This window comes from Spinacia oleracea, chromosome 5, assembly GCF_020520425.1.
Source record: "Spinacia oleracea cultivar Varoflay chromosome 5, BTI_SOV_V1, whole genome shotgun sequence".
Lineage (NCBI taxonomy): Eukaryota > Viridiplantae > Streptophyta > Magnoliopsida > Caryophyllales > Amaranthaceae > Spinacia > Spinacia oleracea.
In genome coordinates this window covers 81,931,269-81,948,870 of record NC_079491.1, presented here as the reverse complement: position 1 = coordinate 81,948,870, position 17,602 = coordinate 81,931,269, and the positions used below count along the sequence as shown (strand labels likewise).

General features: G+C 40.8%; 2 protein-coding genes and 1 non-coding gene across 3 annotated transcripts; 2 read left to right on the top strand and 1 right to left on the bottom strand.

Moving 5' to 3' along the window:
* The first annotated feature begins 453 nt into the window (after positions 1-453).
* On the top strand, positions 454-5,156 carry LOC110775976 (nuclear transcription factor Y subunit B-6). The gene is made up of 3 exons (XM_021980563.2): positions 454-592; positions 4,087-4,379; positions 4,475-5,156. The coding sequence occupies exons 1-3, from the start codon at positions 523-525 to the stop codon at positions 4,931-4,933; spliced, it is 822 nt and encodes a 273-aa protein (XP_021836255.2). The 5' UTR covers positions 454-522; the 3' UTR covers positions 4,934-5,156.
* Positions 5,157-5,272: 116 nt separating this feature from the next.
* TRNAT-CGU (transfer RNA threonine (anticodon CGU)) lies at positions 5,273-5,344 on the bottom strand. The gene has a single exon. It is a non-coding gene; the product is annotated as a tRNA-Thr (tRNA).
* Positions 5,345-6,567: 1,223 nt separating this feature from the next.
* On the top strand, positions 6,568-8,628 carry LOC130461646 (uncharacterized). Its single transcript, XM_056829803.1, has 2 exons — positions 6,568-7,274; positions 7,362-8,628. Exons 1-2 carry the CDS (start codon positions 6,568-6,570, stop codon positions 8,626-8,628), a joined length of 1,974 nt encoding a protein of 657 aa, XP_056685781.1.
* The last annotated feature ends 8,974 nt before the right edge of the window (positions 8,629-17,602 follow it).

Sequence of the window (17,602 nt, the reverse complement as noted above, 5' to 3'; positions counted from 1 at the left end):
AGAAATTTCTGAAATAAGAGCTAGCTCTTACATATAAGAGCTAGTGCCATGTCATTGTTTTTGTATAAAAATATAATAAAAAAAAGAGGGTAGGAGAGCATAAGAGTTAGTATTAAGAGTTAGTCCATTTCCACAAAATTTAGGAGGGGACTCTTATTTGAAGATGAAGCTTATGTGGCATAGGAGAGAGACTAAGAGACATCAAAATAAGAGTCCCTCCCTTATCGTTGCTTTACAATTGAATTACAAAGTACGGAGTAATAGGTTAGGTGGGTTTGGGTGTGTGGGGGGTCGAATGAAGGGCATGTAATTGGAAGTAGATATAGCCACGTGGAGTTCATCCAGCATTACTAATTAAAAAGTAATATTAAATTGATTTGCCAAATAATCAGTGAGTGAGAGAGTATCTAGCAAAGTACAAGTAGCCTCATTCATTCACTAGCTTAGACTCACTGCAAACTTAGTACGGAGTATCTTTGCTTCTTTTTCTTTTTTCCAAAAAAAGAACAATAATAATAAGTGATGGATCATCGCGGGGGCTTCCATGGTTACCGCAAACACCACCAGCAGCTCTCTAAGACATCTTCCTCCGGTAATTTCGTCTAAACCATTTCTCTCTAATCTTTAATTTGTTAATTTAATTTGCATGCAATTTCATTTACTGTTCATTGCATGCATCTATCTATCATCACTCTTTTTCTTCATTCTTAATTTGTTTTCGTAAACTAGTCCAACTCGAACACCTTCATGTTTGACTCGTCAATGTATTATCTACAGACAACTTGTTTTGTTTGTATATATAGCTTGTTTCCCATCAAAAATAAATAAATTGATATAAGCTTGTTTATATCCATACAATTGTTCTAGTAAACCTCAAGTTTTTTGAATTATTTCATTCTTAATCTTTTTCTTTTAAAGGAAATTCAAAGGTTTTCTTTTTAATTTTTTTTAAATAAGACTTTCATATAGCTATGGGCATAAAGTATTCTTAAAATAAGGTAATCCTTTACAACTAATTAAGCACGGTTTTTGAAATCACACCCCATTATTTTCTTCTAAATTTTTTTTGGTGTAAAAAGTATTTATTGAACATAATTTTTCCTTTTTCAAACATTTTAACTTGTTTTCGGCAAGGGATAAAAACAATTTTTCAATAACTCTCTTAATGGGGAATATATTTTTCCATTTGGGGAATGAAGGAAGGAAGAAAAACCACTTTTTCATTTTTTTTCTCCTTGTCTCCCCTTCTTTTTGCCGATCAATCATCACTCATCTAGTCTCATTTTATTCTTCTCGTTGTAAATAACCAAACAAAGAAAAACTAATTTGAAATTATATTTTACCTTGGAGAATAATATTTTTACTTAAAAACACTTTCTATCAAAACAAACAGAGGCTTGGTATGATTTATTTTAGCACCCAAAAATCGGTTTCAATTGCAATCCACACTAAAAGGGAATTGGAGTAATTATTAGTCCATTATAGTCCTGATTTGTCCTACCAATTCAAATAATTGTTATAATAACTTGAAAATCTAAGTAAGTAAGTAGTTAAAGGGATGCGCTTATGTGCATTCGGTACGTAAGACTCGTATCCAATTACGGACTATACTAATTAAACTTCCTCTAACATCGTGTCAGTTGGTCAAACTTTAAAATTTTTGACTGTTATTAATTATGTTTTAGAGATTGTCTGATTTTAGTCAAACTTTAAACTGTGAATTGAAATGATATAGTGAGCAATGTTAAAATATCGATCGAAGTTATGTAGCGTACGTAGCACATATAACATTGGATTGGAGTATGGGAGATTAGTCAGACGATGATGATAATAACGGGGGTTTTGAAATGACAGAACAGGGCCGGGCCAATAATAGTGCATGCAACATGTGCTTAAAGGGGTATGCATGAATTTATTAAAATTTAAATGGAGGAATAGAGCCAATGAGGATGACCTAATTTTATGCATTTTCGCAAGTGTCTTTCATGCACTGTTTCCTTTCTCTACCATTTTTTACTCACACGTGTCCATCATGCAATTTTAATCCAACAAACTACAATCCCCTCTTAATTCAACCCTTAATTAATTAATTCATTGTTTTATTTGAATCAAACCTTACAAACAACTTCATTATTTTAATTACTCGCGACTTACTCTTTATAAACATACCAAGTACGTAGTAGATTAGTAACATACTCTTTATATGTTATGTATACGAGTCCGTCCATATTTTGGTAGCAACCGTAGCACACATAAATGAATGCGTAGCTTAGTTAGAAAATCATACATAAATAAATGCGTATTAGTTAGAAAATCATACATAAATAAATGCGTATTAGTTAGAAAATCATACAAGTTTGGAATATAGCAAATGTACCGGTAGTCTAATCCAACAAAATCTTTAAAACGTGACAACTTGTTTTGCTAGTCGCCACGTCGGGAAAGAAATGCAGTGTTGATGTTGCGGGGGTGCTACACTGCAACGACGCCTATCAATGGATAAGGAAAAACCATTTTGTCTAGCTATTGCGGACTATCTGTTATCAGTATTTCTCTGTTCTTAAATGTTACAACTTTTTTATTTTAGTGAGGTGAGATCTTATTAGTCTCGGATTAATTTATACTCGTATAGAATTAGAGTACATTTTTATTTTAAGTCGCGTTTTGAAAACCGTGAGTTAAATGGACCAAACAATTAGTGACGAAAGAGTATGTGTGATGTCGGCCCACATTGCATCACATAATGGCTAGTACACATAAGCCAAAACTTATACTCTCCTCCCTTCATCCCTAATTGTTTGTCTCATGTACAAAAAAATGATTTTTTAAAAGTTATTGAGTACTCCATAAAATTTTAAAAGACAAAAATGGTGGGACCAAATGTATTATACATAAGAGTAAAGTTATGGTTACGATCCCATGAACTTTTATAACAGTGAAGCAATTTTATAAGGGACGGTCTAAAATATCAAATGTAACATATAAAAAGGAAAGGGTGAGTAGCATTTGCAAAGGAGGAATCAACATGTATTCTTACACATAATGTAGGTATGTAAAAATCAACTGATTACCAATTGATTGTTGGTTCAGTGGTGATTGGGGCTGAACTTGATAGGGAGAACACGTGTTCGATCCCCGCACGAACAATTGAGAGGGGACTGTAACCTATCCACCCAGGTGTGTGTTGGTTTCAGATACAATTCAAACCAAGTATTTAATAGTTACAGCTTATGGAATACTCGTTGAATACTCGTTCAAGCTAAGTATTGGGTTGTTGCTTATGTGGTGATCTCATCTTCATTCACTTGAATTGATGTATAGTAACCAAATTAAAAGTGGATGCTTCCCAAAATGAATTTGCCAACAATTTAAGAGTATGTTTATCAAACACCAACTTTTGGTGTTCAAGAGAGAGAATTGAATAAAAAATAAAAAAAATAGGTAGAGAGATAAGAGAGAAAGGAAGTGAGATAGTAAAACCATTCAAGAAAAACCAATTGCATGCATGGAGGGCTTGACATGTGGCATATAGGGGGACCAAATAATATGGTTAATTTTTTTTTTAATTGTAAAATGACAATTTATAGAGGGTGGCATATGGGGGACCAAAAATTTGTAAAATTATGAAGTGCATTAGAATAATGATAAGGGTCAACTTATCTGATGATGTTATTGGTATTTGATAAATGTTGTTAGATTTTATTGGTGTCGGGGAGAGAGAAAAAATAAAGGTTGAAAGCCAAAGTTTTGGTGTTTGATAAACATGCTCTTAGTTGGTAAATACGTTTGACCAGGTCAGGTGAGGCCAATGAAACTAAGCTTTAACTGCATCACTGCATGGGCCTGTGGTGCGAGGACCAGGTTAGCCAATGGTGGCCCGTGGTGCAACAAGGGGAAAGAGGAGAGATATATAATTTGACTAGTAAAGGATAATATCATACTACTAGTTTTTCGATACTAATCTCAGTACCTATATTTTTTGAACGCTTTGTCCTCTCTTGTCTGATCCCATAGTAGCAATAAAAGAATTGCCGTTCATTTGTTTTACATATGTACATGATGTGTGTGACTGAATCTCTGTGACAGAAATGAATGGAAAAGTGTTGTCCCATGACATGAGCAATCATACCAACCACCACCACCACCTTAACAACAACAACAACAACAACAACAACAACAACAACAATAGCAACGGTAACTTCAATGGAAGTAGTAACCACAACAATAATCAGTCTGTTGTATCAACTGATCAAGATAACAGCGAGTGCACTGTGCGGGAACAGGACCGTTTTATGCCCATCGCTAATGTCATACGCATCATGCGCAAGATTCTTCCACCACATGCCAAAATTTCTGACGATGCCAAGGAAACAATTCAGGTAATTACAGGTTTACATGGCTATATATATATATATATATATGCAAATGAAAAGATGGAATTATGATTAATGAGACCATGTACATGAAAATGCAGGAGTGTGTGTCAGAGTACATAAGCTTTATAACAGGAGAAGCAAATGAGAGGTGTCAGAGGGAGCAGCGTAAAACAATAACCGCAGAAGACGTGCTATGGGCCATGAGCAAGCTAGGGTTTGACGACTATATTGAGCCACTCACCCTTTACCTGCATCGCTACAGGGAACTGGAGGGAGAACGTGGTTCCATGCGTACTTGTGAGCCGCTCATGAAACTGAGTAGGGCAGCCATGGATCAGTATGCAGCATTTGGACCTGTGTTTCATATAGGACCTCCACCTACTCATCATCATCATGGCTATTATGGAGGGCCATCATCTGTGAATGGATACTTGAAAGAAGCTTCTACCACTGCTGGATCTGAATCCATTGGTGCTCCTCATCCTCCTGCTGTTGCTGCTGCTGGTGGGCCTGCTAATTCTGTAAACAGTTTCGAGCCATATGGTCAGCACAAATAGTTTTAATCCTTCTGTTTGCTGTCACTTGCAGTGCTAACATTTAACGATTTTCCGGTCTGTGACGTTGTTGCGTGCTTATTTTACCCCCGTTTTGTTTAATTTCCCTTTAATTCCTTCCTTCCATCTTCCCTAATTGCTAATGCCTAGTTGTTGAATGCTGAAGGCTAGAGATCATTTAGACAATATCAAGTATGAAAAGAAAAGGCAAAGTACTCTTTAATTAGCCTGTGTTTCTTTCATTTTTATCATGTTTTATTTTTACAGCGAAGTATTTATGACTTTGTGTTCATTAATCCCTTACTAATTTGATCATAGAGGAATTGGGTTTTTAAAAAAAACAGCCCCCAGCGAGGATCGAACTCGCGACCTTTCGCTTACGAAGCGAACGCAATACCACTATGCTATGGAGGCGATGACAATAATGCTCATATTTTAATTATTAAATATAATTATAAACTCAAAGCACACATTGAACCTTTCTTATAAGAAACTCCAGGACCTTGCGTCCTTCCCATTGCTGTTCTGCAACTCCTGAATCCTGATCATACGTATAATGATGCTACTTCAGGTCTATTACTAAGTAGAAATTTGTACGGGGACGCCGGTACCGGACACACCAAAGCATCAACATAAATAGCATGCATGGAAATTTTAGTAACATACTACCTCCGTTTCAGAAAGTTCTTTACGCTTTGGAAAATGTGTCCAAAGTATAAAAATTTTGACCGTAAATTCTCACCACTATATACATCAAAAAGTTACATGTAAGATCTTGTTAAATTGGTCTCGGAATGTATTTTCCCATATAAAATTGGATATATTAGTAGTTAAATATTGCATTGGAGTCCGTGCAAATAGTAACTGTAAAGATCTTTTTGAAACGGAGGTAGTAAGTGTTATCCCACTTTTTGGACTAACGACATAACCGCTCTAACGTTTGATCATGTCGTGTCAGCCAGGTTCTGTCGTGTCGCAGGTAAACACAGCTCCAGGGAGATACGTCCGACGTAGCATCGTACGACGAGGCATAAACGACGAAGGACAGGCGACAACGCACAGGCAACAGAGACGCGTCCTCAAGAAACGGGTTGATGAAGATAAGTTAACCTAAAGCCCATGATAGGCAGCGCCGTCACGCTAGCAAGAACGAGTCCAAGACATGCGCGAGAAGCGCGGAGGTGGTTGAAGACTAAAGAGACGTGTGACAAAGATACCCCTATCTTTGTGGGATTCTCTCAACCGACTAGACCGTTGGAAATATCCTATAAAAGGACGAAGATGATGACAAGCAAAGGACGTTCACTCAAGCATTACAACTCTTAAGCTATCAAGTGTTTTAGCATTCATTGTTATATTTTATTTTCAGCATTGATTCTCAGAGAAAAGCATAAACAATCATACAGAATACTTAGTGGATTGATAGCCTCATAGCTATCCGCGGTTTTTTACCTTATTCCTGGGTTTTCCGCGTCAACACTTCTCTGTGTCGTGTCTCTTTATTTGTGTTGTTAATTCTTTGCTTAGTTAGTGTCGATCCTAGCCGAAAGTCGCCCCCATACGAATTTTGGCATAAACAGTTTGGCGCCGTCTGTGGGGACATTAACTAGATTTTACACAAAATCACTCCTTTCACCATGACTACTGGAGAGATGACGATCGCAGAGATGAAAGCGGCTTACGAGAAAGCCCAAGCCAAGCTAGCCCAAGAGAGGGCATCCAATGAAACCCTCCAGAAAGAGCTCGAATCCGTGAAAAGCAACAAGCACCAATCCCGCTACAAAGGTGGGAAGCCAAAAAAGCTGACGTTCGAGATGCTCGACGACTTCGAAGAAATGACCGATGAGGAGGAGACCCGTGAGGAAGAAGACGGAGAAGCTCCCGATCCGGTGACCCAGCGCCTGAACAAGATGGACGCACGCATGACGAAGCACTACTCTCGCCTGATGAAGTTGATGACCAAGTTTCCCGGAGCACCTACGCCCGTGGAGACCGAGCCGACCGACGGGTACGCAGCGTCGCCGTTCTGTGAAGCGATCGCTAGAGTGACAGTTCCGCACACGCTCCGACTCCCTACCTGGACCACCCTGTACGACGGGACATCCGACCCCTACAGGCACGTCAACTTCTACAAGCAGCGCATGTGGCAGATCGGGATCCCATACGACCTAGTGGAGCCTGTCATGTGCAAATCTTTCGGCGGCACCCTTGATGGAGCAGCTTTGGAATGGCTCACGAACGTCCCTCCCGGATCCATCTCCTGTTTGTCCGAACTCATCAACGCCTTCTACCAACAGTTCGCCAGCAGTCGCCAGTTGGAGAAACAAACCAGTGATCTCTATCGGTTGGTTCAAGGGCCAACCGAGTCGGTACGCGATTATTTTAACCGTTTTAATTGTGAAAAAATTGGTATAAAAAACTGTGATGTCAGGACTGCTATTGAGGCGTTCAAAAGAGGCCTCATCCCCAATTCGGAGTTATACCGGGAAATAACCAAATACCCCTGTGCAACTTTCGAAGAGGTGCGATCAAGGGCCACTGCCCAGATGCGAATCGAAGACGACGAGGTCATCCGAACAGCATCTCAACGGTCGATAGGGGGCAGCAGCGACAGAAGATCGTACACCCCGAGGAACAACAACTGGCGACACCAACCATACGTTCGGCAAAACCAGGTACAAAGTGTCAATCAGTATTATGATACTAACAATGTTTACAGGAATGAGCGGGTCGAACACCCTAACATCTCCGACTACGGCTTCAACGTCGACATCGGAGGTGTGGTGAACGCCCTTCAAAATGTAGGTGGAACAGTCAGATGGCCCCGGAAGAGCGACAGACCGGACTCCATGAAGAACATGAGCAAATGGTGCTACTTCCACCGCGACAACGGCCACACAACCGAGGAGTGCATCTCCCTCAAAAAGGAGGTCGCATACCTCCTGAAACGGGGGCATCTAAAAGAGCTGTTGAGCGACAAGGGAAAAGAAACGTTCTCCAAAGAGCAAACCACCCTGCCCGGCCCAACGATAAGCAGCGAGCGACCAGATCCACCACCGTTCAATAAAGTGGTAAACGTCATTTCTGGTGGTTCAGATATTTGTGGACTAACTTCTTCTGCAGCTAAAAAAATTAACAGGGGAGAGTCTGAAACCATGGAAGAGGGGCAAACCGAAGACGAGGTCGCACTGCACAAGTCCCTGACCGCAATGGCTATCACTTTCGACGACTCAGATTCTGTAGACACACAGCGGGAACATCACGACGGGTTGGTAATATCGCTCCCAATAGGGAACGCCTTGATAAAAAGGATACTGGTCGACAACGGAAGATCAGCCAACGTACTGTTCTTGGAAGCACTACAAGAAATGGGATTAGAAGAGAAAAATATTGTAAGGAGATCAACAGTTCTGGTAGGATTCAGTGGAGAGGCACTACGGACAGTAGGAGAGATATTGCTGCCTACATACGCAGAAGGCGTCAACATGATGACCAAGTTCAACGTCGTCGATTGTCCATCAGCGTACAACGTCATCCTAGGACGACCATGGATCCACAAAATGAAGGCAGTACCATCAACATACCACCAATCAATCAAGTTTCCAACCAAATGGGGGGTCATGGAAATCAAAGGACAACAAAGAGATGCGAAGAAATGTTATGAGACGGCACTGAAACCATCCAAGTCGTCCATCTAGCAACTACAGCCAGGGTCGACATCGGACGACCCCGACGACCAACAAATCGACGAGATAGTCCTGGACCAAACAAAGCCAGACCAAGTCGTAAGGATCGGAGCCTCACTGCCTGACAACATCAAAAGTCAGATAGTGTCATTCCTAAGAGAAAACTCGGACTGCTTCGCTTGGTCACACGAGGACATGACAGGAATCAGCCCAGACGTCATCACCCACAAGCTCAACGTCGACCCCAACTTCAGACCAGTAAAATAGAAACGACGTAAGTTCGCACCCGAAAGGAATAAAATCATAGACGAAGAAGTCCAAAAATTGATAGATTCAGGGAAGATCAGGGAAGTTAAATATCCAGATTGGCTGGCGAACGTCGTCGTCGTCAGTAAAAAGAACGGAAAATGGAGAGTCTGCATCGACTTCACTGATATCAACAAAGCTTGCCCCAAAGATCCATTCCCACTGCCGCACATCGACGCCCTGGTCGACGCCACAGCCGGACACGAGCTGCTCACATTCATGGACGCCTATTCAGGATACAACCAAATCCTCATGCACCCAGACGACCAGGAAAAAACATCTTTTGTAACGGATAGAGGAATTTATTGTTATAAAGTCATGCCTTTTGGTCTTAAAAATGCAGGTGCGACATATCAAAGATTAGTCAACAAGATGTTTAAAGACCAACTCGGAGACACAATGGAGGTATACATTGACGACATGCTAGTAAAATCGAGGAAGGCTGACGATCACGTGGAACACCTACGACAATCCTTCGACGTATTGAAAAAGTACGGTATGAAACTTAACCCAACTAAATGTTCTTTCGGAGTGTCCGCAGGAAAATTCTTAGGTTACATCGTCACCCAACGAGGAATCGAGGCCAGCCCCGACCAAGTGCGCGCGATAATCAACATTCAATCCCCCAGGAACATAAAAGAGGTACAGCGCTTGACAGGAAGGGTGGCGGCACTAAACCGTTTTATATCGCGATCGTCGGACAAGTGTCGATTATTTTACGACGTCTTGCGCAAAAACAAGGGGTTTAACTGGTCCGACGACCACGAAACAGCCCTGCAAAACCTCAAAAAATACATGATGTCGCCACCCCTCCTGTCCCAGCCAAAAGAAGGAGAAGTCCTACAACTCTACTTAGCCGTCAGCTCGACAGCAGTCAGCGCGGTCCTAGCTCGAGAAGACGAAGCACAACAACTACCCATTTATTACATCAGTAAGTCACTACTGGAAACAGAAACCAGGTATTCCTCCCTCGAAAAACTCGTTTTAGCACTCGTTACCGCAGCCAAAAAATTAAGGCATTATTTTGAAACTCACCAAATAGTGGTGATGACTAACTATCCAATCAAGTCTGTGATGCGTAGGCCAGAACTGACAGGTCGAATGGAGAAGTGGACAATGGCACTAGGAAGCTTCGACATCAAGTATCAACCAAGAACGGCTGTAAAATCGCAGGCCCTAGCAGATTTTGTGGCAGACTTCAGCCCCGACTTAGAGAGGATAGCAGACGACGAAGTCAAACTCATCAACAACATAGGAGGAATATGGACACTCTTCGTCGACGGCTCATCTAACTTTCGTGGTGCAGGTTTAGGCGTCGTACTAAAGTCACCACAAGGGGACATGATAGCACAGGCGATCTGCTGCGATTTCAAGGCAACTAACAAAGAAGCAGAGTACGAGGCGTTAATCGCTGGAATGACATTAGCTATGGAATTAGGGGCAAGCGGACTCAACATCTTCAGCGATTCACAACTAATCGTCAACCAGATTAACGACGATTATGAAGCTAAAGACCTAAAAATGACCTTATATCTCGAGAAAGCGAAAAAGTTAACCTCCAAATTTAAACCCTTCTCCATCAAACAAGTACCAAGAGACCTAAACACGCAAGCCGACGCCCTTGCCAACCTAGGATCCGCACTCAGAAAATCACCATTCTCGACCATACCTCTAGTACACCTACTGTCACCCGCCATCGAAAAAGACATACCACAAGACGCCAGCCTCGTCCTATCAACCGTAAACACAGACAGTTGGACCAAACCCATCTCCGATTACCTAAAGCACGAAACTCTACCCGACGACAAGCTAGAAGCCAGAAAGATACTTTTCAAAGCTTCACGATATGTTATTTTGCAGGACGTACTATTTAAGCGATCAGCAAACGGAATGCTGATGCGATGCGCCGAAGAAATCGAATGGGAAATATTACTGAAACAATACCACGAAGGAGAATGCGGAGGACACGAAGGAGGACGAAGCTTATCAACCAGAATCAAAAGAAATGGATACTATTGGCCAGCAATGCTTAAGGACGCCATGAGGTACGTATCCAAGTGCGACAAGTGCCAACGACACGCAGGTATGACACACAAACCATCTGAATTCTTGCATCCAACCCTAACTCCGTGGCCTTTCATGAAATGGGGGATGGACATCGTTGGCAAATTGCCCGTCGCCCCAGGACAAAAGGTCTTCATGTTAGCCCTAACGGACTATTTTTCCAAGTGGATAGAAGCAGGCGCATTCCAACAAGTAAGGGACAAAGAGGTATGCTCGTTCATATGGACTAACATAATATGCAGGTTCGGAATACCGTCAGAAATCATCTGCGACAACGGATCACAATTCATCAGCGACAAGACAAGGGCTTTCTGCAAAACATGGAATATCGAGCTAAAGACGTCGACGCCTAGGTACCCCCAAGCAAACGGACAGGCGGAATCCAGCAACAAAACAATCATCGCATCGCTAAAAAAGCGGCTAGACGATAAGAAGGGACGATGGGCAGAAGAGCTGCCATCCATCCTATGGGCCAACAGAACGACGCCTAGGACGGCGACAGGACAGACCCCCTTCTCACTCGTCTACGGGTGCGAAGCAGTACTACCCCCCGAAGTGACGCTGCCCAGTGCACGATATGGACTCATGACGCCAGAGCAGAACGACGTCGAACTTAGTGAAAACCTCGACAACACAGAAGACTTCAGAGAAGCAGCGTTGATAAGAATGGCGTCGCAACAGCAGATTGTGGCAAAATGCTTCAACAAAAACGTCAAAGTAAAAATGTTCAAGGAGGGCGACTGGGTGTTGCGCAAAGTGTTCCAAAACACGAAAGAATTAAACGCAGGTAAATTTGCGCCAGCTTGGGAAGGACCGTACTTGATCGATAAAATCGTCGGAAAGGGGGCATACAGACTCATTACCAAAGATGGCAAGCCGGTCCCCCGAAGCTGGAACGCTACACATCTTAAACTCTACCATTTTTGAAATCTCGTCGTAACCAATTTTATCAGTCATCGTATCGTCGTCTTTATTTTTCTTTATCGTTTTATTTTCGTTTAAAAACCATTACTGACTTAAGCATCGGAGGGCCGTTGGCATCCCCAACGGCCAATCCTCCTAGCGACCCATGTTTTCTTTTGCAGAGTGCAAGACGCACGACGAATGACATCCATAAGCAACAATGTACGACTCAGAACGAGATCGCGAGAGACAACGAACAAACAGCGCAGGTATGATTTTACACATTAGTCGATTCAATACTTATTACTTGCAAAGCATCTACTACACGAAACTAAGACATCAAAACGCGACGGGATAACCATAAGGAACAAACGACTAAGGAAAAGAAAAACAAACTTATCATACACGACGCGCGACCCCTAAGGCCACGACTTCCGAAATTCAAACACAAAACATTATCCAAACACCGCGTCGCCGCCATCGACGACGAATAAAAACATTCCAAACACGAAAACAAAACACAAGTCATCCAAACCACCTCGTCGTCGCCATCGACGACGAGTAAAGAAGTTCACAAACAAAACACAAAAACCAACAGAAATTCGAAAACTACAAACTATTACATCCCTTCTTCCTGAGTAGAGGCCACGGCCTCCTGCTCCGACTCCTGCTCTGGGGGCACGACTGGCACCTCCACCGACGCCACGTCCAACGTCTCGTCTTGAGAAACGACGACGAGGGCCTCCTCTTCGCACCCAACAGCTAAAACCTCCCCCTCTTGGTCCGGAACAGGCGCACTCACCACCAACAAAGCCGCATCCACCTCTGTCGCATCAGTACTGGCAGTGTCAGCCGTCTTCGCTAACTCTTCCGGATCCACCACAGACACCGACAGGTCAGCCATGGTACCGCCATTAGCCAGATAGTCGTCCACCTCCTTTTGACATGGCCAAAGGCTAGTCTCCCCAATCAAGCAGGAGTACATCATCTGCGCCCGCGTCCTCCATATAGCGAGAGCCTCGACGTCCTTCGCCTCCTCCTGCAGGGCGTCGTACAAGCTCCTCAATCCATCTAACTCCTCCGTCGTCGAGGCCAGCTCTTCCTTCACTTTCTCCAGATCTTTAGCCACGTTGGCTAACTGCTTATCCTTACCTTTCAATTGATCACCCTTGGCCTTAACCACCGCAGCAAGGTCCACGACCTTCTTCTCAGCAGCTTTCCACTTCGCTTCCCACGACGCGGCCGCCTTCTTCGCCGTCGCCGTCAGCTGCCTCGCATTCGTCACCTCGTCGCACAGCAACGAACATTGCCTACGTACAGCCAAGGCAGCCTGCGACGCCTGCGCAAAACCAATGCCAAAACAGATTTACACAACACACATCTTTCGCAAACAAAAAAGAAGAAAAAACTAAATAAAACTCACCCGCAGACTAAGCTCAGCGGCGTCCGACGCGACAGGAAGAGGATCCACCTCGTGATATCGTCGATACGTCGTAGGCAAGATCAAGCGATCAGCGAAAGGCCATATAACCGACGCCTCTTCATCACCCAAGAAGCTTGGGGGCAAAGTGATAACCGTATCCTCGACAGGATCCGTCTCGACAAGACGCTTCTTGGCCGACGAAGTAGACACTTTAGTAACGTCGACAGCAGCAGACGACGCCTTGAACGGCTGTGGAGGCGATGACGAAGCAATCGGATGAAAGCCTTCGGCTCCTATGACGACAGGCGTCTCGGTCGACGAACCTATCGCAGAAAACCGAGGTACGACCGTCATACCTCGTCCACCAGAAGTCGAGGACGACCTCAATCGCTTCCTTGCGCGCTCCTGAATCTCGCTCTGAGACATCCTCGACACAGGCCTAGACGACAGAGTGTGCTCTACACCCAATACAAAAGATCAAGGTCAAACACTATCCAAAGCAAAAACAAAAATATATACAAACCCCGAAATAAACAAACGACAAATACCTGAGTTGTCAGCCATATCGCCTACTTCACCTTCGGCTGACGATGACACTACAAAAAAACACGGCACTTATCGACGCTTTTCTGATCATATATCGACGCCTTTTGTCGTCGAAATTTATAATTTCGTCGCTTCCCTATGTGGTCGAAATTGTCACAGTCGCTATTTTCCGGCTCTCTAAAGCGTCACTTTATGATCCATTTTGGGCGGTTTACTGCGTCACTATTTGTCATGTTAAGACGCTTTGTTTGGTCGCTATATTTCAACGACTTAAAGCGTCACTATTTCCTACACTTTCGCGGAACAAAGCAACAAATTTCGACGCTTGATTCCGTTATTCATGTTGTTTAAATTTTCGCTCCACTAATTTTTGACGCTCTTGAGTGTCACAATTTGAAACAATACATTCGCCGCCAAATAAATTTAGACCTGTTTAAAAGTCACAATTTACCGTAAAATTAAATCCATAATCTTTAACAATACTTATGTACAATCAGATAAATACTAGTGTTCATTATATTATCATGAACTTCAATTAATTTGAATATAATTTACAAATAGTAACAATAATCATCCATGCATTATTTTACATTGTATAATCAAACAAAACAATATTTTAAAACAAAAACAACAGCAAGCATCATTTTGTCTACTTACTAATTAAACGAGTAAATCATATTGCCATGCTATCTTAGCTTGAAGATCACTTGTTGACTTCTTGATCCACGTTTTACAATATCATTACCACTTGAATCATCAATAATCTGCATATAAAATTTAATACGTCAATATCTATAGGAGATCTATAAAGCATTATATTATTAACATATCTTTAAAATCAATCACCCGAGCTTGTAAAAATAAAACCGTAAAATAAGTGAATATGATTCTAACCATGCAAAATTTGAGCATCTCTAAGGTTCCAAAAATCTCAACACTTTTATACTTTCGAATAATTAAAAATAGAAATTGAATGTCATCAAAAAGACAAATACATAAAAACTACCTAGCTAGAAAGGGGTTTACGTCGTTTACCTTCTAGGAAGGACCTCTGATCCCCCATTCATCAAATGATTGGAAAAGATCCTCATAATACAATAAATAAATCTAAGCAATAAATCAAACTACGACAAATCCTAGTGCATTGAGATCAAACTACAAGAAGAAACTAAGCTATAAAATTTCCTTTCATCTTTTGTGGATCAATTGTTATTGTTTTCTTTATTCTGCAAAAAAAAGTTTCTTCTCTTCTACTAGGAAATGAACTAAGATGTATCCTAACCAGAAATATTTTTATTTATCTATCAATTTCAGCCTCCGGAGTTAGCATTTTAATATTTCAAATATTTATGGGAAGTTTCTTCTACTAGAAAATGTATGCATGTCCAAGGTACATATAATGTGAAAAGATAAAAGGTACATATACAGATAAGATAATGTGAAGACCTCCTTAGTTTCATACTTTCATATACTGATGCATCACAAGGGGAAGGGAGAGTACCTTTATAGGTTCACCAAAAAGATATGTGCGGTCACGGAAGTAGAAATAATCCAAAAAAGCACCAAACTCAAACCTGAAGAGAACTGAAACGAAATAATTCAGTATACATCTATACAATGAAAACCTGAACAAAACATTAAAGTCTGAATACAAGTAGCATTATGAGAATACAGATACTCACATCGCTCTCAAATTCAACCGTTTGTCAAACAAGAAAGTCTCATCCATTAATAGAAAGTTGGACATAAATTAAGAGATATATAAACAAACATAGCTATTATCCTATCATTTTTATTAAACATATTAATTTTACTACACATAAATTAAGAGATAATCATTAATTCTAGCTCTGAATTCCTATATACTGTGATATTGGAAAGCTATCGCCTAAAACGTAATTGATCAGATTTTGAAGTCAGCAAAAGTTTAATGGCAATATATCTAGCTAGCATTATATTGTAGCATCCTATGTTCAAATTGAGAATTTAGTGTCATCTTCATTTATTGCAAATAAATCAAACATTTCCTGTAAATTAAGGACACCGACACCTAACACAGGAGCAGAAAAGACTAAAACAATACAGCTAAGAGGACATCACTCAAAATAGCTAAAATATGGTAAAAGTTTTGTAAAAAAAAAACGCTCCAAAACAAAATTGGACTCAGACTACTATTATTATTTCAAGCACTATACACTTAGCAAGAATAGTTATTAGATCAACAGATTTAATAGCACACGACATATACAGTTAGCTAGCAATGCAAGGTTCTCGGAAGCTTTAGTTTCAATAATTTTATAAAAACAGCTACTTACTTTTGATCTTACTCAAGGATAACAGAAATCTTTGGTTCGCCTCAATTTTTCAGCAAGAAAAGCCATAACACGTATTCCGTAGCCGTAGAGGAAAACCTCTAATTTGTCATCTTCGTCGAAAATATGCCCTTCAAAAGTTCAAAACCATGTTGCTAAGAAGTAAATGGACCATCAAATTCACCATTTGCAACTTAAATCAGGGTCAATGATTATCAACTCAACAAATAAGCATCATATTCAATTTTTAAAACAGAAAAATGAAATTGAAACTTATTCACATATCAAATGCAAAAAAGCCCCAACCTAATTGAGCCTTCGTCTATCAAGATAAAAAAGCTCACTCCCTAAATTGCAGAGTCAATTTCTAGCTTGTAGAAAAAGACAAACAGAGTAGAAGCAAGCATTTTACTGGGGAAGGTAAACAGACATTTTTTCAAAATAAAAAGTCCTAGTAAATAGGAATGCAGTTGTCATTCACTCAAGATTGGGTTAGGAACGGATTTAAGCGAGAAAAAACTAAAGGAGAAAATGACACGTGTCCAATAATAATGTCAGCGGTATTTCTTTTAGTAATAGCTATAGATATTGATTAAAACTGATTTATATTGATTAAAACTGATTTATATTATTGACCAATGTTCAAACAAGGCCGCATATAGCTGCAATTATATCCATCTTTTGCATTCCTTATAAGTATTAACATTTGTGAGTTGTTACAAATGGGAAGTTGGCAACTTAGACATCAATGTAACAAGCATATATACAGCCATATAGGAGTCATATTGAGAAAATATAACACTTGCATTATCACTTACATTTTTAACTTGATCATTTCCTGGACCATCTTCCAGAAATATGGATTTACTGCATTAGTTTCCTGCACAAACAAACCGCTCAAAACCTTTCGACTGTATTCATGTCCTACTCTGCTGATTCATGTCTTTATGTTGTTTCTATCATCTCACTGTACCATAAAACATAAGAAAATTAACAATTAGAGGATAAAAGGAAGGAAGAAATATATATTTATTGGCTACTGCTTTTTGCAGAGAATTTTGAGGGGGTCATACAAGCTGAAAATTGAATCATATTATTGGGCACCTTGCAGTTGTAGTTGTAGATTATCACAGAGAAGGAGTGTAATGCGATCCTGTGTGCATATCACATTTATTGGAAGTGAAAGTGCAGAAAGGCATTTGATAGAGTTTAGAGAGACAACAAATCAAACAAGCCAACCTCCTTTATCATCTTCTACTCGACAAATTTCAGTTGCTCTTCTGAAAGTGTAATGCCAGTGTATTGATAGCAAGGGTACCCAACCCACAACTAATCTCAAGCAAGTTGAGCTACTCTAGGCCAATGTAGAATACTTAGACACCGCTAAACCCATATTGTGACAGACTATTAAAAATTACCATTCTCCTCCCCT

Coding starts and splice junctions, on each gene's coding strand:
- LOC110775976 (XM_021980563.2), top strand. CDS start 523: ATGGATCATCGCGGGGGCTTCCATGGTTACCGCAAACACCACCAGCAG. Junction 593..4,086: donor CTCTAAGACATCTTCCTCCG/GTAATTTCGTCT, acceptor TCTCTGTGACAG/AAATGAATGGAAAAGTGTTG. Junction 4,380..4,474: donor ATGCCAAGGAAACAATTCAG/GTAATTACAGGT, acceptor ATGAAAATGCAG/GAGTGTGTGTCAGAGTACAT.
- LOC130461646 (XM_056829803.1), top strand. CDS start 6,568: ATGACTACTGGAGAGATGACGATCGCAGAGATGAAAGCGGCTTACGAG. Junction 7,275..7,361: donor CAAACCAGTGATCTCTATCG/GTTGGTTCAAGG, acceptor CTGTGATGTCAG/GACTGCTATTGAGGCGTTCA.